This window comes from Caloenas nicobarica, chromosome 18 (genome assembly GCF_036013445.1).
Source record: "Caloenas nicobarica isolate bCalNic1 chromosome 18, bCalNic1.hap1, whole genome shotgun sequence".
Lineage (NCBI taxonomy): Eukaryota > Metazoa > Chordata > Aves > Columbiformes > Columbidae > Caloenas > Caloenas nicobarica.
The window spans coordinates 6,038,364-6,065,017 of NC_088262.1; the positions used below are offsets into that span (position 1 = coordinate 6,038,364).

The 26,654-nt window shown below is 38.0% G+C and overlaps 1 protein-coding gene across 1 annotated transcript in view; it reads right to left on the bottom strand.

Annotated features, from left to right (window-relative positions):
- Nucleotides 1-26,654, bottom strand: part of CA10 (carbonic anhydrase 10) — a 164,264-nt gene that overhangs the window by 6,786 nt on the left and 130,824 nt on the right. Inside the window, exons 7-8 of the mRNA XM_065647607.1 lie at nt 3,376-3,471; nt 2,922-2,994 (exon numbers count right to left, since the gene is read on the bottom strand). Of these exons, the coding sequence (XP_065503679.1) occupies nt 2,922-2,994; nt 3,376-3,471 (169 nt within the window). The remainder of the gene's footprint in view (nt 1-2,921; nt 2,995-3,375; nt 3,472-26,654) is intronic.

The following is a 26,654-nucleotide window of genomic DNA, read 5'->3' on the forward strand; positions in this document are numbered from 1 at the left end:
TGGAAATCCCTGGATTCGTAATAGGTGTGTGTGGTCTGCCTTCACAGCAAATTCTATGTATTTTCTCTTTAAAACAATAGTATTTACAGGGAATAAATTATCTAATGAATGAGGGAAGGTCCATTTGATTTCGAAGTTCACATCATGATAACTCACAAAGGGAAAGTACAGATCTAACTTGATTAGATTTACAGGGTAAGGAATGTAGAGGTGGTCAGGTTTTTAACCCTGAACCAGAGTTTCTCCATTTACCAGCCTTCACAAGTCACTCAGAGCCAGGCTGGCAGAGACTCGTTTTAAATACCTGAGGTTAGTCCCTCGGGGCCTGGTTTGAGATTCCTGAGCTTTTACTGCTTGTGACAGGAGCTGCGAGAGCTCAGTCCTTCAGAGAACCATTTCCAGAAATCTGAATCTTGAGCTTTTTCAGGATAATCTCTTGGAACTGGAATACTTCATTCACTTGCACATTATTTATAAAATAGCTAAAGATCGAATTTGAGGAAATTCAGAATTTTACAGCTCTTCTGCCTAGCTGAATGTGTGGCAGTATTTTGGTAGAGAGCGATAAGCCAAAATTTTGATATGGAATTTTGAGAATCTAAAATGTTACGTCTCTCCAGTGTTAAGCAAACAGGTAATGTAGCATAACTGTTCTAAAAGAAAGCTAACTTATCCCCTTAAAGGCCATACTTAAAGAGGAATATTAAAGCAGTTTTTCTTTAGAGAGATTCACATAGCTCCTGACTAAAGGCAGTTTGAAAGAATACTTGTTTCAACTAGTTCACAGTGGGTCATCTGGACTGTGATAACAGAATAAAACAAGCATTTAAAATCTGCTCAAAAATTCCTTGGAGTCCACTTTACTTCACTGTAGCCATTAATATCTAAGAACAGAAATTCCCCTTTTAATGCATTTTGCCCATGGAAATTTCATGCAGCAGCATAGATAACTCTTAATTTTGTTGCTGTTCTTTAAAAGAAGTACTTTATACTTTAGTTATGTTACTAACTGTCCTGACTCTGAACCTATGCTCCATTTATCATTCACTCCATGCTGCTATTGAGCACACCGGGACCGGTCATTTCGTCAGCAGCCTGCTGAGTATTGACTTCAGGAGTGGACCCCGAAAGCACAAGCTAAAAAACTCCAGCTGCTAAAGGCAGAATAGAAATCCTCGCAATGCAAGAGGTAAAATTAGTTTTCAGCAATGATGCTATAATCCATCATACAAGACAACTGCAAAATTACTTTCAATAACACTTTCACGTTCCCAATTTACACTAAAAAATTCCCAGTCAATACTTGTTACTACAGTAAGTAACCCAATGCCCTGCAGAATATTATGTGCATTGGATCTACCAAGGATTTCATTTTAACGTGTAAACTTGTTAGTGATAGCAGTGGTTAAAAATTAAAACTCTTCTGTTAATAATTGATTTTGCAGCCCGTATCATGTGTTCCTCCTCACGCGAAATTTCATTTAGTAAACTCAAATTAAGTGTGATTAGAATTGCATTTTCCTTCTAAGGAGGTAAAACAATCAAAGAAAGGTTGTAGGATGCTGTCACCTTCAGAGAGGAAAAGTGCCCATTTAAAAGTGCAGTGTACAAACTAAATATTTTCTATTGGGAAGGTACATTTACAAGACTCAATGTTTCTAATACTCTCTTGTTCAGGAATTAGTGGGTAAAACTCTGTTTTCACTTTATGTTGGTCTCAAATCTACGCTTTTTCTTTTTACAATCCTGGCTTTGCAGGGATTGGGGGAAAGATGGAGTCCATGCAAATAAATCAGACTTTATACTTTAGGGACGTACATAGAAATCTTTCCAAACCTTTCCAGCATAAACTCGAAGTTCAGTGACTTTTGTTGAAGTTAAATGGACATTTGAGATCTCTGGAGTTTCAGATGCAAAGTTTCCAAGTAACACTATGTTGTTGTAGAGCATATAGTATAATATAGTTATTTTACTGAGAGGTAAACTGAGGCAAACCCCAGTAGAATTGTGAATCAAATGTTGGAGTCCTGACAACCAGTTCCACTCCAGTTATCATGAAAAACTCTCCCAGTTTTCATAAACAAAATTAATGAAGTTTACAAAAAATGCTAAGTCATTTTTTACAGAATAACAAATGAAAGCTGAGTTTTACAATACTTTCCTTAATTTTTCAGTTTGCTGTGTACTTTCTGGAAGCTGAATTCTGGTATCATTTTACTTATTTTATTAACTTAATGGCTGCTTAGAATTCAAGTGAATATTTTACAAAAGGAATAAGGTTTTCAGGAGAAGGGGGTTAATTTGTTCCATTGAAATATATGTATTTTCTATGACTTTCTCTAAACTAGGCTAATTTTCACTTGACATTTAAGCTCCAGTTTTCCACAAGTTCAATATATTAACATGGAATTATTGCATTATGCGTTAAAGGCTTTCCAAATGTGAATACAACTACTATACACGCTATGTTAATAACCTCTTTATATATCCATTAAATGCGGCAAGAGTTGAATAGAAATATCATAACTTTTCCGTACAAAAATAAAGCATTAATGAATACTGAATCCACAGCTAATGATCCAGCATCTTGACATAACTTGGTTTGATATAATCTAGGCTGCTCTGCATGTTACTGTTATTACTAACAGTAAGCAGCTTCTACTGAGAATTCTCTGTGAATACAGTATATGTATTTGTTAAGTATAATTTCATTAATTTATTGCCTGTTCAAACATAAAAAAGACTTTGAAGTTCAAAATTCATTTGCTGAACTGATGACCTTACTAGATTTTTCAGGTTCCCAAGTCTATCGTGCAGAGTTCCTTTGCCCATAATGAAGTGCCTCTTGCTTCAGTGGATTGCTAAATACATTATTTGATACTAAAAGCACACATCTGTTCGCCATAGTAAAAGAAACTTACTTTTATACGTTATTCTCGTTATGGTGTCTCTGTTAAGCATACGATTTAGAAATGGATTTGATGATTCAGATACCTAGAGAAGAGAAAAAGTACAATGTCAGAATCTTCTCAGAAACGTTTCCTTTCTGGAATGGAGCTGTTGGGTGTGTGCACGCACACGTGCACTTATTCTCGCCCTCCTGCCACTCCCAATTGTTTCTGCCTTTTTTCCACTGCTGCAGGAGGAGGGAATAATTACTTAAATATTTTTCTAACAAAACTTGTTAGAAAGTTAGTCTTTTAAAATAAACCTAACAAAACATGGAGAGGGAGAACAGGATGAATAGAAACCAATGCTTGAATTACAAGTCTTACTACAGATTAGAGTTAGTACAGTCTAATTCCTAGATTTACAGTTCACAGGAAAAGTAGTCCATTGTCTATATATGAGGTATTGATAATATTGAATACTTACTTTCATAAATATCGAAACTACCACCAACCCATTAGGACTCTTTGCAGCTTCTGTGACATTTGTGTACAGCTCGTGGTTATAGTGGATTAGTTGAACCTATAAAACGGGGAAAGCAAAGATTGCAATTAAACAGTGACAAATCATACCATACAGTGTTTGCAAACGCTCTCTATACACCAATTAGTTTATGTTAGGATCCCATCTATGCTTAGGATATTTTGTAACAGTGCAATTTTTCAGACGTTTGCAGCACGCATGATTTTAATAATTTCAGTCACCATCTGGCTCCAACTGGCACAACACCAGCATGTTTTCTTCTAAATTGCCAGTAAGTGAATTTACTCACATCAGGTTATGAATTGCACTGCAGGGGTTGACATCATTTCCCCGTTGCAGCAGCACTTGCCATGGGCATCAAGTCATCTGTATTTTTCAGCCTCAAGCCAAACACAGAGGAGTCAGGGGTTGAAATATTTGAATAAACATATGGGATACGGGTTTGGAACTGTTTAAACCAGCACTCGCAGAATTCAAAATACTAATATTCGTTGGCCCCAGATTCTACAAACTTGGTTGCAAAAACTCCTGCAGTTAGGCACTTAGTGTATTATTGTTAACCAGGTTCTCCTTAAGTCCTACGGCTTTCCTTCTGCTTTTCAGCTCTGTGATTTGCTGGAATATTTAAATTATGAAGGCACAGTTCATCTCTCTTGCTGCATGTGTAAATGTCTTACCCAGGACAATGGTATTTAATTTGTCTGGGATCACTGGACACTGTTACCATTTATATTGCGACCTGTAGCCTCGCTTTTTTTGTAGAAGATTAACAACTTCAATGAACTCATGAGACAGTTAAGTGTTTCTAAGTATTTGAAAGGCTAGCTGGCCTTATTTAGCCTAAAGATATCTTTCTTAGTTTTTAGATGTCAATTAGAAAAGCAAAGTCATCATTCTGGCATTTTCAGAACTGCAGCAGCCTGATGTTTGTGTTTAAAAATCAGGTGTGTCTTCCATGTGCCGGCACAAATCTAAAGGCTGTCCACTGAAACTTCTTGACTTAAATACCGTGAACAAGATCAGTGTTGACTTGGCCCGTGTCTGGTAGTCTTTTAAACCATACAAATGACCAAAGACTAATATTGCCAGTAAAGAAATTTCATCATAGTGTGCTTTCCATGTTTATAATGAAGAGGAAAAAAGACAGCCCCCTCCAAAAAACCCACTGAAATAGGGTTTAGTGCCTGCATTGGTGACTTTGTGTTTTGGATGAATGCAAAGTCTTAGTAGTGAAATACAATTGCAAGGATTTCTCTGCAAGAATGACCTCTCTATACAATCTGCAGTCCACAATCAAGTGCTTTGCCACGCAAAGATGTATGTTCACCAACACGTGTACTAGTAGTGATTTGAATTATAACATCATCCCAGTTTCTGTGTAGCCTACACCAGTAGGATCTCAGTCTATGGTAAGCTGGGAAATTATGCGTTCAAACTCTGTGAGTGTTCAGATTGTTCTATTTCCTAGACTCTGCCCTGACTGAAAAATGTATGCTTCATATAAGTAAATTACTCAGAATCAGATTTTTTGAGTTTTCCTAATACAAAAATCCACCACACGTTGTCCTCCCACCACCACCCAAATCTCTTAGTGATGCTGTTTTAATGCTTGGACATTGATGCAAAAAGGGTACTGGAAATTCTGAAAGAGAATATTTGCATTAGTAAGATGAGAAGATCTTTGGCACATAGCTTTACTATTTACAGCTGGTTGCTCGCAGACCAAAAAAATAAGGTAAGGGTCAAAATTACTCCTATAACGTGTTAATTTCAGTTACTTTTGTCCTGTCTGGGTTGGGAACTGTTGGTTGACCTTTTTACAATCCACACAGTAGGCACTTTTTAAGGCAAGCAAACAAACCAAACTGGAACAAAAAAGTTAAAATGTCAAAGTAGCCAATGAAGTCATCTACTAAATTCTGACAGCCAGAAGCAGGATGAATGCAGTATGTTTTCTAAAAGTCTTGTAAAGAATTAATGAGAGCATTTCCTCTACAGCACATAGAGGTTATAGGCTCATTAGTCATCACTTTGTGGTAGTACTGAACTTTGATAACATGATGTTTCTGGGGACTTAGTAACATATTTTTCTTTTTATGTGCAACTATTCACTCTGGCAGCCAAAGTAACTTGTGAATGATCAAGGAAATAAGTGATGAAATCTGCTTTGGACTAGAATTCTTTCTGTACAAAGTCCCCAAATAACAATGAACTAGATAAATTTAGTTTATCTAACCACCCAAAATGTCTGGCACAGGAATGGGTGAAAGTAAGGACCAAGTTCTCCTTCCTACCCATGGCGGCCCTGAGTCAATGTCAAACTTTCATTTTTACTGATGGGACTTCAGGAAATAGAACTCCAAAAGTATGTACAGCCACATCTAGGATATTTGTCCCAGACTCACTGCATGGCACCATGGTGGGGGTTGGTTTCTTTGTTTGTTTTAAAAAGATTGACCATGTAAGGAGACATAATTTTTCATATGTTTTTCATATGGAATAGACTAATTTAGAAAGGTACAAATGAATAAAGACGCTTTAGATGTAGAATATTACATGCAGGATATAAAATTATAATTCCTTACTCAATTCCTTGAGAATAATTTATTTAAAGTTGCCTGAAATAACCTGTAGTCTTACAGTCTGTATTAAATATTACTAGAGTCTTCCATGAAGGTGAAGCCACAGATAACTGAAATTGCTCATATGTGAAAATCTCACTTTTTCAAATTATGCCATTGTATTAAAAACAAAGCACAACAAAAGCAAACTTGCAACGCTGAACATCCCCCTTGGTTCTGGTTTGAGTTTCAGGCTCAAACACAATACAGAATCTTGTTATAAGTTATTGATTTTCTTTGGAAGATTCCCCCTTTAAGATTAATTTGCCACAGAACAACTGATAGCTCTTTGTTTTCCTCAAGCAATAGAAGTTCTATTTTTCATGGAGAAGAGGAGAATTAAGATTAATTACTCTCATTTTAGCCAATGAATATCCAGAATGTGCCCTTGTTACATCACCCAAGAGTGTGCACTGCACCAGGAGCACATGCAACACATTTAGACACCCGAGGTTGGCTGTGTCTGGAATGTCGGCAGAAGCTGATGACAAATGTTGGGGGTAACCCACTGAGCACGTTCTCAGCTGGGCAGGCTGTGTCTTTGGGGCAAAATAGAATGATAGGGTGAAATCGTGGTTCATGTTCAGGCTGCTCTGGGGAAAATTCCCTTTCCCGGCACAGGTGCATGTGTGTTTATAGTGGTAATAACCTGTTCTTTGCATGTGCTTTGAAGTTCAGCCCTGTGCTCATAGCACTGAGATCGCTTGGACTGGTTTTGCTCCGCAATGCGTTTTGCTGTTTTTCTTGGTGAAAGGTGCATCGCAGGGCAGAGTGAGCAGCAGGATCTCTTCTGGGTGGCGTTTGACGCAGGCTCTTTGGCTGAGCAAAAGGAGGCAGTTTGCCGTGTGGATGGTTGTGGGTACCAAACCTTCCAGGAACTCTCTTCAGCAACCTTTAGCAATTTATTGCCTTGGACCAAGGCCCTCTCTGAATTACAGAGCTCTGAACTAGTGTGCATGTATAACCCTTTTATAAACGTTAGATCACTGTGAGACGTTCTGCTGCAGTGAGACGTGGAGAAAAATGAAACAGCGAATTTAGAGTATCACAATACTTTACACAGTCCTCTTGGGAGTAATGGAATAGCCCTTATTTTCTCTTAGAAGTGTTATAATTGAATGCATAAACATTTTGATTTGTATATGACAAGGGATCTAAACCATGAAGTGAATGGCAGCAGGGAACGGCTAATCTGTAACTATAATATTTGTATTACGCTGTGCTACCTGAGAAGCTGTTGGGATACCTGATTGAGAGCAAGAACAAAGCAGGTTTCCCGCACAGCAGGGAACAAAAGCAAATGAAATTGCTCAAGAAGACAAGTTATATGTTTGTTTTGATTTAGAGTTCTTGTAAAAAGTGGCTCTCATTAAGGAAAACATTTCTACATTTCTCTTTATCCAAAGTTTAATAAAAACAGCAAAAGAAATATAATTTTTGCATGGCAGGTGTCCAGTGAGGGAAATAATTTTGACTAGTTAAAACCTATTAATAACAACAGTTGATATTATCATGTTAAAATACATTTGCTCTTACAGATCTTGTAAAACCCTTTAGAAAGCACAGTAGTGTCGTATCACCCAAGAGCTGTTTATGGTATTAATTTTGTGGATCAGAACAAGTGTGGAATAAATGTGCTTTTTAAAAATGTCCCCTGGTTCTAGGGTGTATAATCTTTGTGGCTGACATAAACATTTTAAGATTTGTCTTAATGAAATTAAACATACCTCCTGCTTCCTGGAAAGGTACAGCACCATCTGTGAGAACATGCACCAGGCTCCTCAGAACCTGTGGTCCCGATTTATCTTGTTTCATTGGACCAATACCTAGCAGTGATGCAGTGGAAATTTTCCTATCTTTGGCAAGAGATGAAGTATTTTTATGATGTGTTGCTTAATAGCAGGCCTAAATATCACACGGACTATTCAAGAAAGAAAAAACAATTGCATTTTTTCATTATTGGTTAGAATTTGGAGCTGGATGTTAATGCTGTCTTTTCCTGAATTCTTATAACGATTAAACCTCGTTTATCCACACATACTTACATGCAAGGAGAATGCGCTAAGTTTGTACACATTTAATTATTGCATCCTGGTGGATACTCCTGGCCTGCTCAAGGCACAAGTCACTACAATTCAAGCAGGACAAGACCTTTAACTCTCTGGTCCTGTTCTCAGTCCTTTTTTTGTGTTCAGTGATTCTCTTCAAAGTACCAGCTGGAGAACTGGCCTGTTAGTGGGCTCAGAAGAACGCTGTTTGAGAAGACGGAAATTATGATTCACAGTAATTGTCTTTGAAAAACAAAACCACTTTTTTCATCTACAGGGTACTCTACCATGAAATGTTAGGATCTGCCACGGTGGTATTCCCAACATACTTGTTAATTAATCCATAGATTTGCCTGTCTGTTGTTTTCTATGTATAAGCTTACAGCAGTGAGGTACTCTTATTGGTAACTTAAATTTTACATGACCACCTATACTTCCAGCTGTTTACTTAGCATTTTAACAAACTGCTGTGGTTTTCAGACTAAAATCAGTTTAAAAGATTAGCTTAGTTTAATATAGCAAACGACAAATGCAAAAACCATTTGTTTGAAATAATTTTCTCTCTCTGACTCTCTTTGTTCTTTCTATTAAAACATGTTCTGGAAGATGCTGCAGAGAAATGTGGCTTGTAGTTTTTTTTACTGCTTTTGACAGTTATTTAATGATCTAAAAGAAATGTTTATAAAATACCGGTTTAATAGACAGTCTTGTCACCCACATTTATAGCAATATGCCAGCAATGGCGTCCTAGATAAATAAAAATGATTACAATTATTTTTTACTTAAAAGAATAAGACTAAAAATGCAATGAAGGAACTCAGTTTTCTCCTGCTTCGGAGCAGAGAGCTGTACAAAAACGTGCCGAGAAATACAATAATGCACCATGCAGGAAAGTGGAAATGCAGTCAAGGGTTAACTGTAGTGGGCTGCAAAATCTGCTTTACTAGAAATAATGCTAGAAATACTAGAAATATGCTAGAAATTAGCACTTAAACTACAAATGGTGTCTAACACTTTGTTAGACTAGTTGGCAACAAGAACCACCTTGCAATACCTCTGCTCAACAGCGAGCTTTGTCCAGGGCTCCCTGGTAAGCAGGTAACACAGCGTGTTATTTTCAGCGCCTGCTTTAGTGCATTATAGTAGTTACCTCTAGACGCAGACACAGAAATGAAAAAGGTGACTGAGAGTCTTAAGCTTTCTGGAGCATCTGTTCTAAGATATCCTGACTGGGTGTTTAGTGGTATTTTGAGAAGAGACGGGTGAGGACCAGGTTTGAAGCGGGAAGGCTATTTGGGCTGCTGATCTGGTATCTTACACTGATTAGGCTACTAATAGAGTAAAACGTACTTACTCCTTGTTTATATGCAACCATTGCTATGAAAAATATGACCTGAATGAAGTGTAGAAAATTTTAAAGTATTTCTTTTTAATATTTTTATATGCTCTTATTTCTTTTGTAAGTCTTACTTTAATACATTTGCAAGTAGGAAAAAAGGCTATTTTAAGCAATATTTAAAATTTGACGTTGCTCTTAAGCATCCACAGGACTACAGTAAAAAGTACAAGTTGGTAGCTTAAGAGGTCAGATTGGCTGTGCATGTCTCACAATTTGCTATTAGGACTCTTCACTTTTGTGCTAACACCAAAAAAAATAAGTAAATGATGGGCTAAAGAAATAAACGTGAAAGGTGATGGGTTCCTGCCATCCAAATGCTGCTGAAGCTGTTGCAAGTGTCACAATCATTTGTACTCTCTCCCAGACAGTAGGAAACATAATGAAAGAAAAATCCAGATTAAGCCCCAGAGGTACAGAGATGTGTCTGTGATGGTGTTTGCTCTGTGACTTCAGGAGAATTTTTGACAGGACAGTCGTTGCTGAAGCTTCCACTGCCCATTCCTCTAAGCATGGGGTATTTTTGGCTGACCTGCCAGTCAACCACTCTTGTCATTCACTGTTAGCAGATGAGCAAGAGCTGGCTAAACATAAATAAATGACACTGTTCTGCAATTCACTTTGTGTGAGGATCAAAATGAAGTCTTAGACTTAAATGTTTAATGTTGATTATGTCTTGGCTGACACTAAATTTCATTGCAAGCTGCAATTTGGCACTGACCCAATCCATCATCTACAAAAGTTACATCTTAAAAGAGAATAGGGGTAATGCAGGAAAAAAGGCTATTAGAGGAGCCTATCATCATTTCTGGATTCATGCAGGATTTTCTGACTGAACACTACATTTAAATTGTTTTCTCGTTTTAAATACAACAGATGCTCAGACACTGTGATGATGAATTCAGATAAATGCTCCATTTGGGAGATTCAGTTTTATAATGGTGCTCTGAATCTCTGGGAGAATTCTGTATTTCTTTAGCAATCAGTCCAGAAAGCAGCAGAAGAGGGTTCCTGTAAGTCAAAAACATGCTGAAGTAGTGACTGGTGCTATTTTTGTTGGTCACTGTGTTACCCTGAGACATCGAGTCAAAAGGACACACGTGTAAGGTCACCAAACGGTGCACCAGAGATGCATTAATAGTTCAAGCCCTGCATAACAACGTGCGATGCCACTACAGCTCTTGGTCTACCTTGCCAAAGTACCATCTGTAGCTACAGTTCTGTTCAAAGGATGGGCATGATGGGCCAGAGCAGACCAAGAAATATCACGGACTGATGAATAAAAGGATGAGTAAAACAGAACGAATAGAATTTGGGCTAGTGAAAATCTTGTTGATCTAGGCCCTATCCCATTTGTCCTCAATCTGTAATCTAGTAAGAAAAAAGTGGTCAAGCTTAATATACCCGATGTTAACTAGCAAGCAAAGAAAAGCTATTTGTTAGGATTACAAACTAGAAGTAGAAATAAGGCAATTATCAGTTTTATCCGATCTTGAGTATGTTGTTAAATTAAAGAATATAATTTTTCCATAGTGAACTTGAAGCATGAGATTTTATATTCTTAAAATGACAATAACGTGTTTATATGAGGAAAGCACAGAATAACATGGAGGATAACATTTGGGAAGGGAAAGCGGCGCATAAGCGTGGAGGATGGACATATGCACTTGGAGAGACGAGACTTTCTGGTTTTTTACCAATGGAATTGCAAAATATTAGTAGTATATCCATTTAAAGTTAAACGTGAAAACACACACAGGGTCTCATGGGAGCTTTCTGAATGATTTATTGACACTTCATTTTCTCTCAAGACTCTCATTCCCCTTTAGTGATTGGGTTGCTCACCTGTGACTTAAGAAAATTACGTTTGACTCCATCTCTGCCCTTAAGCAAATCTTCCTACTGTTTCTGCCCAGCTTGCCGTCTATGACATGGGAATAGCTGCACTTCTCCGGTAACAATGTTGCAAAATGCTCAAATGAAACATTAATGGTGTTGGGAAAAGCATCTAGATAATGCATGTCATGTTACGAAGTTCAGTTTGTGCGATTGATCCATGACAATTTGTGACACATCGCCCATAAAAGGTGCAAAAGGAAGCTCAGAATACGAATAGTTTTGGCAGGGGACTGTGGGACGCTTGGATTTCCAGCACCTTAAAGAGTGATAACAGGAACATCTAAAGCCTGATAAAAGAGGAAAATAATTAGAAATGGATACATTTGCTAGTCATTGTAGCATTAAATCTTTGAATGTAAGTTGAGGGCTCAAACACAGAGAAGTTTGAGGAAGCCCAGCTTGACTCAAAATAGCCAAAAGCATTTTTGGAATGAATGTTTTATTGAATTATTGAAGGTCCTTTAGGATATTAATGCTGAGGTAGATGACATGATGCATTACGGAGCCAAATTGTTAGAAGTCATTTGAAGAAATTTCACACCAGGATTTCCTGTTTAAGGTGCATCGTCAGAGACTGAGAGGAAGGAAGGTACAGATCTGCCCTGCAGGCAATCTTTTTTTTTTTCTCCAAGAATATGCTGGAAGTTTCTCTTAAAGCTAGGGGAAGTACAACTGCTTTTTGTTGTTTATGTAAATTGCATAAGAGATAGTTTCACGTTTGTAGTTTAAAAGGTAAGTTTGAAGTTGAGAGATAACGAGCACAGACAAAACAAGAGGATGTGCATTATCTAAGAATGAGATACTACAGCTTAAGGGGGACAACTATAAAGTTATCTTGTTTCTAAATGAATTGAGTGGCATTATACTCAGTAGGAAAGATAACTGACACTTAGAAGTCGTAACTAAGCCAGTTATCTTTTATAAAGTAAGCCCTTTAGCTCTGTCTGTAGATTTGTTGAAAGAAAATAGGATATTGGCAAACACTACTCAACAAATGCAGTGCAGCATAAATTAAAAAGGCATGAAACTGTATCAGCAGGCTTTCTACGTCAGACAACAGCAAAGTTTTTTTTTTTTTCCATTAGAAAACACAGTCTGTATTTATTTGCAGGTTAATTTTCAGCATTTCATCTATGTAAATCTGAGCATGGAAATATCTGCAATGCCAAACGGATATTTTCACTTAATGAAAGAAAACAACAGAATGCGCCATGTGCCAAAATGCTGAACTCCTCAAGAAATCTTTTGTCTGTTGGACTTTCTGGAATTAGAAAAGGAAAATCCAGTTACAAAAAATCTTTGTAATTCATTTTGTCCATGTAGTAAAGTACTAGAGAGAGTGCAGAGGAGGTGATGAAGCTGGTGAGGGGTCTGGAGCACAAGTCTGATGAGGAGCAGTTGAGGGAGCTGGGGCAGTTCAGCCTGGAGGAAAGGAGGCTGAGGGGAGACCTTATCACTGGTGCAACTGCCTGAAAGGAGGTCGGAGCGTGGAGGGGGTTGGTCTCTTCTCCCAAGTAGCAAGTGATCGGACAAGAGGAAATGGCCTCAAGTTGCGCCAGGGGAGGTTTAGATTGGATATTAGGAAAAAATTCTTCCTGGAAAGGGCTGTCGGGCATTGGAACAGGCTGCCCAGGGCAGTGCTGGAGTCACCGTCCCTGGAGGGGTTTAGAAGGCGTTTAGATGAGGTTCTTAGGGAAGTGGTTTAGTGCTAGAGTTAGCTTAGGTTATGGTTGGACTCAATGATCCTGAGGGCCTCTTCCAGCTGAAATTATTCCGTGATTCTATGATTCCATTTTCTGCTGGCAGAAAGCCTGGCCTCAGCCAGGCTGTGAAAGCAGCTCCTTATTCTTGCTGGCAAAGGGCCTCGCCTTCAGAATCATAGAATCATAGAATGACAGCATCATATTTCTCTGGAGGAGCTCCAGCCCCTGCAGCGCTGACCGAATGGGGACCTGCAGCGTCACCTCCATGGGGGTCTGACTGAAATGGGGGATGGTGAGAGGTACAGCCGCTGCTCTGCAACAACCGGCACAGCGCTACTGCCTTTTGTGGCTGATGGGAGGGGAGGTGAAGAGCAGGAGAGGGTGGCTGCTCCTCTCCCATCCCCGCAGCAGCCACCTCCACCTGCCCGAGCGCCCGTGGGAGGACGGTGCTCTGGGGCTGACCCGTGGGTCCTGCTTTCCCCGCGCCAGCACCGTGACTGTAATGCTGTGGCTGGCTTTGAATTCAAGCCAGGCTCATGAAATCATGCAAATATTCACAAATGCTGGTGCACAGTGACTGGAATGGCACAGGTCTTTGTTAGATGTGCAAGAAATGATCATTTGATACGTGCCAGCTCTCCTGCGGGTTTTGTCTTTTTTATGAAATGCACAAATTTGACCAGCTGTAGTTTTTTCAGTTAGTCTGACTGTTGTACCTCGTCCTCTCTTTAATTTCTTTGTTATGTACATTATCCTGTGGTATGGCTCTTGCACAGCAAAAGAGAACCTTTCTCTTACCTTAGTGAACGGATGAAATGGAGCTGAAAATTACAGCAGATAAAAATCCAGCTCTTTGAACTGTAATGTTAAGAACTCTTTGACCAAAATAGACACCTAATTGAAGATAATGTTGGCTCTACATATTACTCCATTACTTTGTCAAGCTTATATCATTAAGCATGTATTTTATTTCATTACCCTGCAGTAAAAAATTTGTTGTTGTTTTTGGTGTAAAATATGCTGGTTTGTAATGTTTGTAGGCAAAGTTGCCTCATACTTTAAATGCAGGTAGTGCTGCCTTTAGATTTTGAGTTATGGAGCAACAGTGTAATTGTCCTATTACCTTGCTAAAACATCTAATTATTTGTCAATGATGTGAAAACCTGAGAACTTCAGGATGAGGAATTATAATATGAATATAGCTGTTTATTTTTTTCATTGGCACTTTAAAAATATCAGTTTGCTAGGCTGTTGTGAGGAAAGGATCCCATATAAAATTATGGCAATGGGGACTGCATATCACTAGAATGATATCTAATAAAAGATTGGTTTCTGATTTTAATAAGTGTAGTATATATGCAAAGTATGTATTTAGCTTTATAATTCCTTTACATATATATGATTAAGTTTTACTGCACAACAAATTACGTGCTGCTATTACTCCAGCCTCTGCAACGCACATTATTACAAGTTGAAAGGGAGACACGTTGATAGAAAAAAAGGTAAAGGAAAAGGCTAGTTCTTCCATATAAAAATGTCACTGAACTGTGAGCCCAGTTACAATCAGAATTCTGTCTCCAGTGTTCCCTGATCTCAAGAAAATAAGTTCTTGAATTCTATTAAAAGTTGCTGATTTCTCAGCAAGCAGCATGAAGAGTTTTTCCTGGGAGAAAGGTTTTAATAATTAAAATTAGTCAATACTAAAGTGCAGGGGATTATTTGATCTTGTTCAGAAACTGGCACTTTCCAGAAGGTAAAAAAAATGCAATGTCTCTAATAAATCACTTTGTGCAGAACTGGGAGTCAAGCAGAAGAAATTTGCTGCAGAAGAAAAGGGGGCAACTCACCAGGGAAATAGGTTTGCTCAAAATAATTTTAAGTTTGAACATCAATGTTGAGATTTTTAGGACATTTCCAGAAAAAAAAATCTGTAGACTCTCAGGGTGAGATGTAAAAATGCATTTATTAGTACTTCAGGGCATTATATCTTTCAAAAACATTATCTAAAGTTGCTATTGGCTCTTGTGCTCCAGTCCAAATTTCAATTTGTCTACTTTTTTCTTCCCTGTAATTTCAACTAAACCCTTTTGTTTTATCAAATCAGTCTATATTTCTCTGCAGAACTGAGGATGCTCACCTTGGTTTAATAGACTTAAATTTTGCTTCAATAAGCCCTGTCAACTTTGGTTACAGAGGAAAGGACAAAATCAAAAATGTGCTGGTGGATGAATGTCCCAGCATGGACTGGAGCCCTTCTGAGCCACGCTCTGTTTCAGACTTCACCATAACGACGGCTGTGCCACCTCAGTCCATGACGTGTTCCTTGCCCATGTTCAGACCCATATATCCCCCTGCTTTTATCAACAATGAAGCTCTCCCCTGCCCTTTTCGGTCCTGTTTCTTCCTGTCACTTAAATCTTCCTATCCCTTAAAATCTGTCATTCTTCTAATGTCAGCGCTGCTACCCAGCTGTGCCATTCCTCACCGCGCATTTCCCAGAGAAGCAAAATGGTCCTTAAATATACCCTAGGTGCCTTTCGCAGTGGTGTTCAGGGGGAAGTGAATATATGTCTGAAACCAGACTGCTGATTTTTCAAGGGGCCATCACAGCGGGAAAGGGCAGCGCTGCTGCTCTGCTGGCTACGTCACTCTGAGGATGTCACAGGTTGATCTTGTAAGCGGTTCCGAAAGCACAGAAAAATTAGTTTCGGTGCTCTGGCAGGTTACGCTATCGTGGTTCTTCTTTGTACTGCCAAACTGCATCTTTGCATTCTGTTTTTTAGCTCCGCTGCATAATTAGAATCACTAAATTTCAGAAATGCAAAAGATCCTATATGTCGCATTAACTTGTGTTTTAAAAATATTATTCTATAGCTTTTTATCATGTAAGGAGGGGCAATGTTAATGTACAACTTAAATGTACAAAGTGATGCTGCAATTCAACAGAATTGATGTTGTGTCTGGAAAAAACCTCCAACCTCCTGAATTCTTCTTTGTCTGATTCACCCTGTTTGGCGTCTCTTTGTGCCAGATCAGGTGAGAAAGTGGTGAGGGAAAAAAAGACTGTGTGGACAAACTACCTTGTGGATGCACAACCAGGTTTTTTCTTCCCATTTCCCAACTTTGGCACACCAAACTTTTACATCCCACAATTTTTTAGCAAAGCTTACTCTGCGTTATCTGAAGCACTACAAAGTGCATATGCTGTTTGTATAAGAAAGATGACACATGAACTGTCTTTCACATAGAACATAGCTGGGGGAAGAGACGCAGGCTAAATCTGCTCCTGCTCTGAGTAGTGATGTGGAAGTACTGTAATTGTACTTCTAGTTAACGAGTTGATGTCCTTAGTATCTTTGCTAGAACTTGTTAAGTTTTTAGCAAGAAACAACAGAACAGAACTTATTTTTTTAGCGTCTTTCACGCTTCTGCTGTACTTTACAAGTGATGTATTCAATACCCAGTAGTAGAGGAACACCTTGGAGTTGGGGCTGGCATCACAAATGCTCCTGATATCAAGGGGAGTTTAATGGGTGGAACAGGGACAAGTGATTATGCAGACCTAGAAGATCAGCAACAGTTTGCTCACAGTTCTGTGCAGTTTTACTTACTCATCATACTTACACTGTTCTCAGCCAGCAGAAAGTCTGGTTAATCCACAATTTCATAATAGCCAAAAACACATCTACTTTGACAATGTAATTCTCATTACTTAAAAAGACCCAGAAAAAAACATTGTGGTCCCGTTGGCTGAGATTCAGTTACAGGTCACTGCTGCAGAGTAGATGAGACAATATTGTGTGAGCGATGCTATTGAATTGCTCAGTTGCCAATGACTTCTGCAGTATCTGCTTGCATTTTCCAGGAACTGTTTTAACAAAGTACCTTTGACTATACAGGTCCATCTACTTTACGAAACCAAGCTCTAATCTCAGTACAGACAAAACTTAAGGGCAAACAAAAGTAAAAATGAGGATGCTGCTGCCATGACAAACTCATCTGCAGTCAATGAGCCAAACAGATCAAAGATGGGGGCAACCAGCAGCTGGGCTTCTGTCAGCTCCTCAGACACTCGTTTCCTTCTGGTTCCTCCACTGTTAATAACAAATGGGGAGAAGGGTAAAACTGCCAGCAGCAATAAAAGCAAAAAAGACTTCAGCAATTCCACAGTACAACCTACCTACAGCAGGAGCTGCTCATGTTGCTTTCGAATAGGTGGAGGAGGAAAATTTTCCATGAATCAAAATGCCCAATACAGCTTCTTAAGCAACAAATGAAAACATTTTCACCTAGCTAACTATTGATAGTGGATAATTAATCCAAAATAGCTCAGCATTCAGTTGCTGCTTTTGAAGTCTTTTATATATATGTATATATATTTTGCAGCTCTTGCTGGACTGACCACTCTAGAGGAGCTGGCCCAAAAAATTGAAATCTGATGCATCCCAGCAGGTCACAGGCTTCAGATTACACAGGCTATGCTGCTCTTTCTCAAGTAATTGGCAATAGTTTTACTGTTTTAGTTGGAGGTGTTCACACAGCCATACACAACTTTTTTTATTTTTAGACATAGTGCCACTGCTGTAAATTAGACTGCCAGTATGAATCAAAATTACAGGGGAAACCTGTTGTTATTTTGCTGTTGTTACCATAGTGCAGTTTGTTTTGTAGAAACTGGTAATGTATACAAAGGGAATGTGTGCATGTTAAGGATAAATTGTTTTATTTGCTACATTAACAGCAATTTGATAAACAGTTATCCAGTTACAGATCTACTGATTAGAACCAATCAGCATTTCAAAGTTTGAAGACTGTGAAAATAATTAAATGGTTCAATAAATCTGAGACTATACATCTAAAGAAAAATTACTATATATTTAGAGACATTGTAAAGATATTTACCATATCAGCATTCCATGAACTTTGAGGATACATCTTGTAAATTATTTTCACTGCTTCATTGACTTTTAATATTGTCAATGCTTACAGCCCTACTGCAATTCAGAAGAAAGTATTTTGACATTAACTTAGCTTGGAGTATTTATTATACTACAGTCTTGTCTATTTGGCACTGTTTTTATCTGCCTCTTTTACTATATTTACATTACAAGTTTGGAACTTTAAAAAGTAGCTGATAAGAGACAGGTTCAGGTACAGGTGATAAAATATTTTCTCGGTGGTAGAATATTGTGCATATATGATGGGAAATTCATGATTGCCCTTTAATATAGTTGGATATTGTAGCCTGCACAGTGTAACGTGCGTTGGGGTAATTAACTTTCACTATAGAAATAACAATGACAAGACTTGCCTATTTAAGATATCCATCTACAACTGCGAATGAATTTTGAGAAATCAGGTGCCCAAAATTTTGCAGACTTTGAAAATACCATGAAATCTCATGTTCTGGTCATCACGCCACTATGGTCTGTTGTCGTGACTGCCGTTGACTCAGCCTCTGTCTCAGTCCACCCATTTGTAAAATCGGCAAAATAATTATACTGCAAGGTAATTGATAGTTAATGAGGAACGTGTTAATGACCATAAAGCATTTGACAAAAAGCATTACAAGGGCTATCATTAGTGTCTGTTGTGAGCAGCTATCAGCAGTTCTGAATATCCAAGGGGACCACGATGTGACCACTTCTAAACACTGGACATGTCTGAAATACGCTTCTGGTTCAGGTCCAACTCTAAACAAAACCACCAAAAGGAGACAGATGGTCTCTTCCACATCTTCATTGCACTTTTATTTTCCTCTTCATAAACATTAAAGGACAGATTTTCAGCTGATATGACACAGCTCAGTAATTCCATTTCTGGATTTTTTTTTCTTTTAATTTTAAACAAGGTACGTCTTTAGATTTAATAATGGTCATTCACTTTGAGTTATAAGCTGCCACTTTCAGAGCACAAAATGAAGAATACCATCTAACAGTACACAGGTAAAATCAATCTGCTTCAAGCTGCACAAAGATTGTTTGATGATCACAACCAAAATATTGATGAGTTTACAAGATCACTTGAAAGACGGATGGCATCACAAAACTGATGTGTTCTTCTGTGTTAGTGAAGAAGTCTGTCCTTTTAAAAATTCTATTTTCACTCTAATCACTTGGTAATTTCTACAGCATTAGCAATTTCCAAATGCTTTATTATTTGGTAATACCTTATGCACATCAAATAAGAAAAAATGAATGTGAAGTATATATACAAGATCACAGTGGAGCCAAATCAAAAATTTAGACGTGTTTAAATATTTCAAATCCTAGGAATTGCATCCTGCTTTCCTTGTATCATGACCCACTGTACTGTGCTCCTGACAGTAACCACTGCATTGTAAACACACACCTGACCTTACTTTACATTTGTTGTAATGTATACAAAGATTTGTGGGGATAGACCCCAAATGTGCTGCCTGAAAGCTCAGAGTTCTAACAAAAGATTTCCAACTTTCTTTGAAGTATTAATCTCCAGTCCTGGGTATATCTAAAAAGTTGGTATGTATTTTCAAATAGGCCACAGGAAAAAGGCTTGTGGAACTTCAGATACACTTTTTTTTTTTTTTTTTTTTTTTACCCTGCCATATTTCCTTTCATCATTTTCCTGGATTTCTAAAAGAAAATCCTATGAGAATGAAACAGACAGACATTCATTAGAATCTGGAAGAGTAAGGGTAATTTTTTTTTTCTTTCCCTAATTAACTGCCCCAGGGAATAGCTCTACCAGTTAGGAGGAAGAACAGCTCCTTTATTGTGCCTTTTGTGACTTAGGAACAGTAGCAGGGGAGGCTCTAAGCTACAAATCAAACAGTGAAAATCCTCTTAACTGAACACACCCTTGGGCTTCACACCGAATAAGGCCTTACATTAATCATAAGCAGAACTAGTCGGGATTATTTTTTTTTTTTTTTTTTTTGCTGAAACAGGGTTTTGCTGGAAAATGCTTACGTGTCAAAACCAAAGTACCTCGTGGAGGGAACTTGATTTCAAAGAAATTTTGCTGAAACACAAGCAGAGGCCATCAGAAACCTCCCTGATTTCCTGTGGGTTTGTCTTAAACCAAAAGTCCCAGGGTTAGGCTGTAATTCCCAGCCTCGGATGCCCATGGAAATATTCCTGCCCGATGCCTCTTTTATGGCACTAATCATTCCTACACCAGGGGTGGATTCTACTGTTTAAAATCACTGCAGCACCATTCTCCGGAGCTTGTCGACTAGCCACCTCACTGGAAATATCTCACTGCAACCACTGCTCTGAAGGTAAAGAGGGAGCAAAATGTGCTAAAACCCAGCTTAACTGCAGCACTCCTGGTGCAGTAACCTGTATTTCAGGTAAAACTGCCTCCACAGGTCAATGCCACGATGCTCTATAGAAACAATCCACAGGCTGCAAAGCCGCAACATAATTTTGCAATACGCAGAATTTATATATATTTATCTCTTTGATTATTAGTTTCTGTGCAGTATACGCATGTCCTGCTAGAGGAATGTGTGGTATAGAGGGTTTTTTTGTTTCACCCATGATGGGCTGTTCTGCAAGCCCTTTATGTATTTCTAATTACACTTTGAGATAACTGTATAGCATTGAGAGCTCGGTCCTCGATCACTTTGTGCTTAGATTGTCAGAGGAAATGGGGAAAAAATTGCTAGAGGTGAGAAGAGCAAAAAATTTGCATAACAAAATATGACAAATGTATACTTTTCACATTGACTGTGCCTTGAAAAATTAAAAGAAAAAATTATTTTTTATTCATAGGAACTATGCATTTGAGGGAATGTGACAGTTGTTTCTGACCAGTCCTATACTGAAGGTTAAGCAGATTAAGACTGTTACCAACTGATCCTGTTATTAGCAGAATTTCCAGGGACTAGATGGCAGTAGCATGTTCATATTTTGATAAGAAAGAGTAAATAAAATTCAAGATGATGGGAAGAGATAGACAGTAATGGACTTGCCCTTTCTAGCTAAAATCCAGAACTCTCTTTGCCTTTGATAGAACTTTCAGAGTAATAACCTGTATATGGTGCTTTTCTAATGTGCCTATGGCAAATTGTCAGTTAGAAAATGCTTTCATGGCACTTAGATTTTTTAAAAAACCCCACCAAACTACTGAAAAGTAACTGAATAGAATGAATTAATTTCTACTGAGTTTTAATCCAGCAAATCTTGGCAGGTGTGTGCGGTAATGTCCAGTTAGTTTATACAGAGATAAGAGAGCAGACGGATGAAGGCGATATATTAAAAGATAAATGGAAGGAAAACGGACTTTGAAGAAATGTGGTTTAGCCTTGTCAATTCTAATTCTCCATAGTGTTAACACTGATGCTGTTGTTCCTACCACTCACATGCTATTTTAAAGGCAGGTATGCCTGAGAAACTGATCTAATTGTTATAATTTTAGAAAGACATGCTTATGAAATGATAATGAAAACTTTGCTTCCCTTTTTTGTTTGTAAAATATCCTAATCCATTATCTATCACAATTTTGTTTAAAGGAAACAAGATTTAGAAGTCTTTCTTTCTCAGTGTTTGTTGAAAGGGTCAATTACCCTGGATGGTTAAAATAAAATACCTCAAATGTAAAGTATTTTGACTGGCTGGGAGGCAGTGTATGCCTGTGTGCTTTTAATTAAGGAAAGGTCTGCAATGATGGTGGAAGGTCAAGGCAGTATGCTAAATGAAAACTGTAACTCTGCAACCTCACAGCCTTCCCTGAAAACGCAATAAAAAGACAGCTAGAATTGAAATGATTTAGCTGGCTTTTTACTAAGATACTAAAATGGCTCATAAGAAACTATTAACCATAAGGCAAGGGACAAAGACCTAACAAAGGAGTAGCTGAAGCTGCAGAAATAAACTGAAGGTCAGAGAGGTGAAGGGGAAGGGTTTGCAGCTGCCACTGTGTGTTAGAAGCCAGTGATTGTTATCAGGGAGGATGGAAACTCCTGGGCTGGAGCTCCTGGGCTCATTTGGTGCCAGAATGATGTGGTGCCTCCATTTCAGTCCCAAGTCACAGCCAGCAGAGCATCCACGTAGGACGTGGAAGACGTTTGATGTTTCAGCTGCCTCCTTTGTCCAGTTTGGACAAGGTATGAGCTAGGAACTCCTGCCTTACTGAAATGTTTAGACTCTTGAAAATCAGCGTCACATGCACTGTCTGAAGCTCTTCCATTTGTACAGAGTAACATCAAAATGACTGAAGAAGACAGCGTACACAGTGAATCCCCGCTCTCTGGGCTGTAAGGGCCATGCTTGCTCTCAGAACTAGTTGCGTTTGACTCAACTCAGGCATTAAACAAGTTATTGCAATCAAGATGTGTCTACGCGAGTGCTCAGCACCAACCAGGTGCCTGAGGAGCTTCACTGTTTGCTGGTGATGGATCAGTGTCTTCAAAGGGTCGTGTCTCATCTGTTATCAGCTCCAGGTTCTCCTGCTATATTCTGATCGCCAGTGTTCATTCTCCAGTGCACAGGCAGTTTCAGTTAAGAGACACTGGCCTAAAAGGGTATTATGGGGTTTTTTGCAGTCTCATGTCCATGGTTAGTACATAAATAATAGTTTTGCCTCAGACAAAATTCCACTGCTTTCATGAGAGTTTTGTCCAGGGTGATGTTATAGTAGTTGCTCACTGTTTCTTTTGTTTTGGTAAATTGCAAAAACAATGAAAATTCACATATGCTTGCTTTTGTTTCTTTTTTGGTTGTCCATAGTAGCTACAAGCGCTTTAGTGTAAGAAGTTAGTCTGATCCTTCCTTTCTGTGGAATGTTACATTTAATATATTTGGGGGAAAAGTTTAAATTTACAAGAAGTGTAATGGAAAAAATCATTATTGAGTAATGTAAAACCCATTTCAAAATGAGTGTAGTTTTTTTACTACAGAGGTAAACTACTCTTTAATTAAAAAAGAATCATCCTGTAGCAAGTAAAGTCACCCCAAGCAAATGATAATCATTTGGAATAAGGCAAAATGAATACTTCATAAGTGATACTGGAGGTTTAGAGTGCTGAATGTTTTAATGTCCCAGTGGTTTAAAAGAGCAAATCCTACAGCTGCTACTCTAAGCAGAAAAACTCCACCTTATTGCTTTATGAGGCTGGATTTTAAAACTGAGGCACCAAAGGGATTTAGATTATAGTCTGTGACAGACTGTGCTCTCAGTACATCGATACTCTCTTCTGCTTCTCCCTCCCCAAAAAAAAGAGAACAGTTGGTGACTGAAAAGTAAACATGTGCGAAAATATATTTATTACAAAAGGGATCTGTTTCACTCAGTATCTGAGAAATTCAATATTTATTATTCCATGCAGCAGATATTTTGCTGTGTCCCGTGCTATACGGGTAGAAACTGACGTTGTCTTGGAGCCTGCAATTTGTTTGGACAGCTCCTACAATTCTGCTGGTGGATGGATAGTCAGTAAGATTCAGAAAAGTAGTTTCCAAAGAAGGAAAGTTTTCTGGCAAGGAACACCCACATTTGTGTAGAGAATGAAAAAGGAGAGAGGGCGGGGGGGAAGAAAAAAAAAAAAAAAAAGAAACCCACAACCAAACCAACCAACCAAAAAACCACTCCGAAAATAAACCACACCACAAGAAAACCTACACAAACACATCAGTAATCTGATAAAATGAGAAAGTGTGTGCCCATAAGCAAGATCCAAATCCTGCTTGGGTACCTGAAATTTAGTCTCAAATTTTGTAAGTGGTTTAACACTTGTTCTAAAGCATCGTTCAATCTCCAGATGGTATCTAATGATTCTTTGGGATTATACAATTAAATGACTGTTCCTTTCAATTTCTCCTAAAAGAAGTAAATACATAATTCTCCTCCTGTATCTTTTTCTTAGTTTGTATTCTCTGAAGAGCTATAGTTGTATCTAGGTCCAGTCCTGATTCCCTGATGGTGCAATAACTAAACTTCCGTGGTTTATACACCAAGAGAAACATCTTGTTACAGTTTGTTTCAAATAAAACTACTGAACTTTTCCAGTTTTATCTGTGCTATCATAAAATGCGTGTTTGGACCTCTACGGTATGAGCTATAATTTCTTCTCTTGAAAAAAAAAAAAAAAGTCAAAAATCTCATTTGTATTTCCATTGCTAATCAAGTTTTAGAAAGGTGGAAAAAATCATACGGATGGTATTTATGGTATGAGAAGCTGATTATACATGAAGTAAAATTCTTTATTGCTGATATAAAGTTTGAACATTATATAACTTTATTTGTGTAATTAAGATTTTTTCCTAAGGGAAGGATAAAACAGGCTATTTCTAGAATCTCATTTTCCTTTAAAAATGGCAGCATGACTACAACAGCTCTAAATGCAAGACTGTGACTGCAAGAGTACACTGGCAGTGCAGCCATTCATATAAAAATGAGTCTTTCTTGCTGTGTATTTTTTCTATTTATGTATTTATGATCAATCATTTATAGTTGCTACACCTTCACTTGATTCTACAACTTCTCCTGGCTACTGAGTTTTGGGAATTGTTATTTAATAATCGTATATTACTCATGACTTCAAGATGACTGTCTAGCCAAAAAAAATAAAACCCAAACAGGAAGGAATATAAGTTAAAAGTCAACTATCCCACTTCAAAAGTGTTAAAGATGAAACTGCTTTTGAAGGTCGCTAAGGATTAAGATGCATTTTTAGCACGTAGCCAGTGTAGGAACTTTACTGCATTTCGACGTAAAATATAGCACAAAAATTTCTGTTCCATATTCCTGGAAAGTCATCTTTCTCCTGGTTTCCAACAGAGTAGTTCAAACAGAGATGCTTCCTCAATAAGAAACGCCAACTGCATTTTAAATATTGCCAATTTGCTGCTTACAAAATATCTGGATGCCAACACATTATTCTGACTGGTACTTTAAAATTTATATTAATGCCATGTAGCCATGGATATTTTGACGCTTCAGTTACTGCCTGGCTTTCAAACCCTTTTCAGCTTTTGGTTTCAAGGAATCTCTCTGTCATCTCTTCTCCCCACAGTGCTGTCCATAATTCAGGTAAATGTATATAATGCCGAAAATCTGCCATGAAAAAAAACCACCCTTCTAATGGAGCATGAAATCAAGTCAATGGAATTGGGTACAGCAATTAGTTTTCATGTTTATCTGCAGATGTGTTCCTTATCCATCAACAAAATAGCAGTTAAATGTGTGTAACTCAGATGCTTTGAATTGTTTATGAAATGTAAGTACATAAGGGTCAGAACAAAACAATATGAAAAATCTGGGAAATAAAATCTAGTATTCAGATTTTCAGTATTAGATTTTGGGAAATTATCCACAGTATCTCGTGAAACTTGCAGATATTTTGTATTCTAAAGATTGTCCCTTTATATATTCCTCTGTAGTCACTGGTGGATAAGTTTACTTGTTCAATTGCTTCATGTCCCCAGCTTTTCTATCCTCAGTTTCATTGCAGCTGCTCGGGCCACAGTCGGACAGTTTAACAGGCTGAGTAATCTAAATTACGCGTTTGTACAAACAAGCTATGTCTAGTTACTGTGTGTTACTTCATGCAGTAGTTCTGGAACAATACGAACCATATCTGAGAGAAAAATACACAGTAAGTTAAAGCATTACTTTTATCTTCCTATTCCATTTATATTGTTTTACTGTCACCTACTATTTTATGGCTGGTTTCAGGTCCTGTAAGTGCATTAGCACCTTAATGACTCTTTAGTCAACTAAAGTTTTGTTTAGCATATTGAGTTATCACTTCATTTTTCTTTGGAAAGTATTCTGGGAACATTTAAAAATGTTTTGGTAAGTTCCACTTTATAAAACAACAGGTTTCCAGTGTGCCTGCCTGCAAGCTTTGCTGTCTAGATTATCTCAGCAGCGTCCTTCCTTGGACCATAGTTTGGTTGGTTGGTTTTTTCCTGCAGACCATGCTTTTAAATCTGAAGGGCCCTGCTGTGCAGAGGGAGAGGCAGCCAGTTCATCTCCACGTAGTTTTAGAGCTGAGACAGATCAGGCAACCTACTACTAAAACACAACTCTGTCAAAAAGCCCAATTTCTTTATAAAGTCAATAGAGGGAGGAAAGGAATTTCCAGGGGATGATTCAGAGCTCTTAAATTAACAGACCACACTCAGGTGTGAATATCCCTCTATTTGTGCTAATATATTGTTCAGTCCTACTTTCTGTTACATTTAAGTACCAATAACAACCAATTTAACTTAAAATATAAAATTGATTTTGGTTTAGAAAAACACAATAAGCATGTGTTGCACTTTAACTCTGCTTTTTATGGATATGAATATTTTATAAAATTTCAGATGAAGCCACTTGTAATCTTTAGGGTGGACAGAGTTGCATTCCCGCAACTAATGCACATGTTCATCTCGCACTGGTTTTGAGTTACTCATATGAATAGCCTCCTTATAGTGTAGTGATGACAATACCACCACCTCTTCCTGATTTATATTCTGTTCCTATAGCAATTTAATTCATTATCCTATTGACTTTTTCCTCTGAAGCTGAACATTAATCTGAAGGTTATAGAGATTTTTACTAAACCACCCTTCCATTACACGTG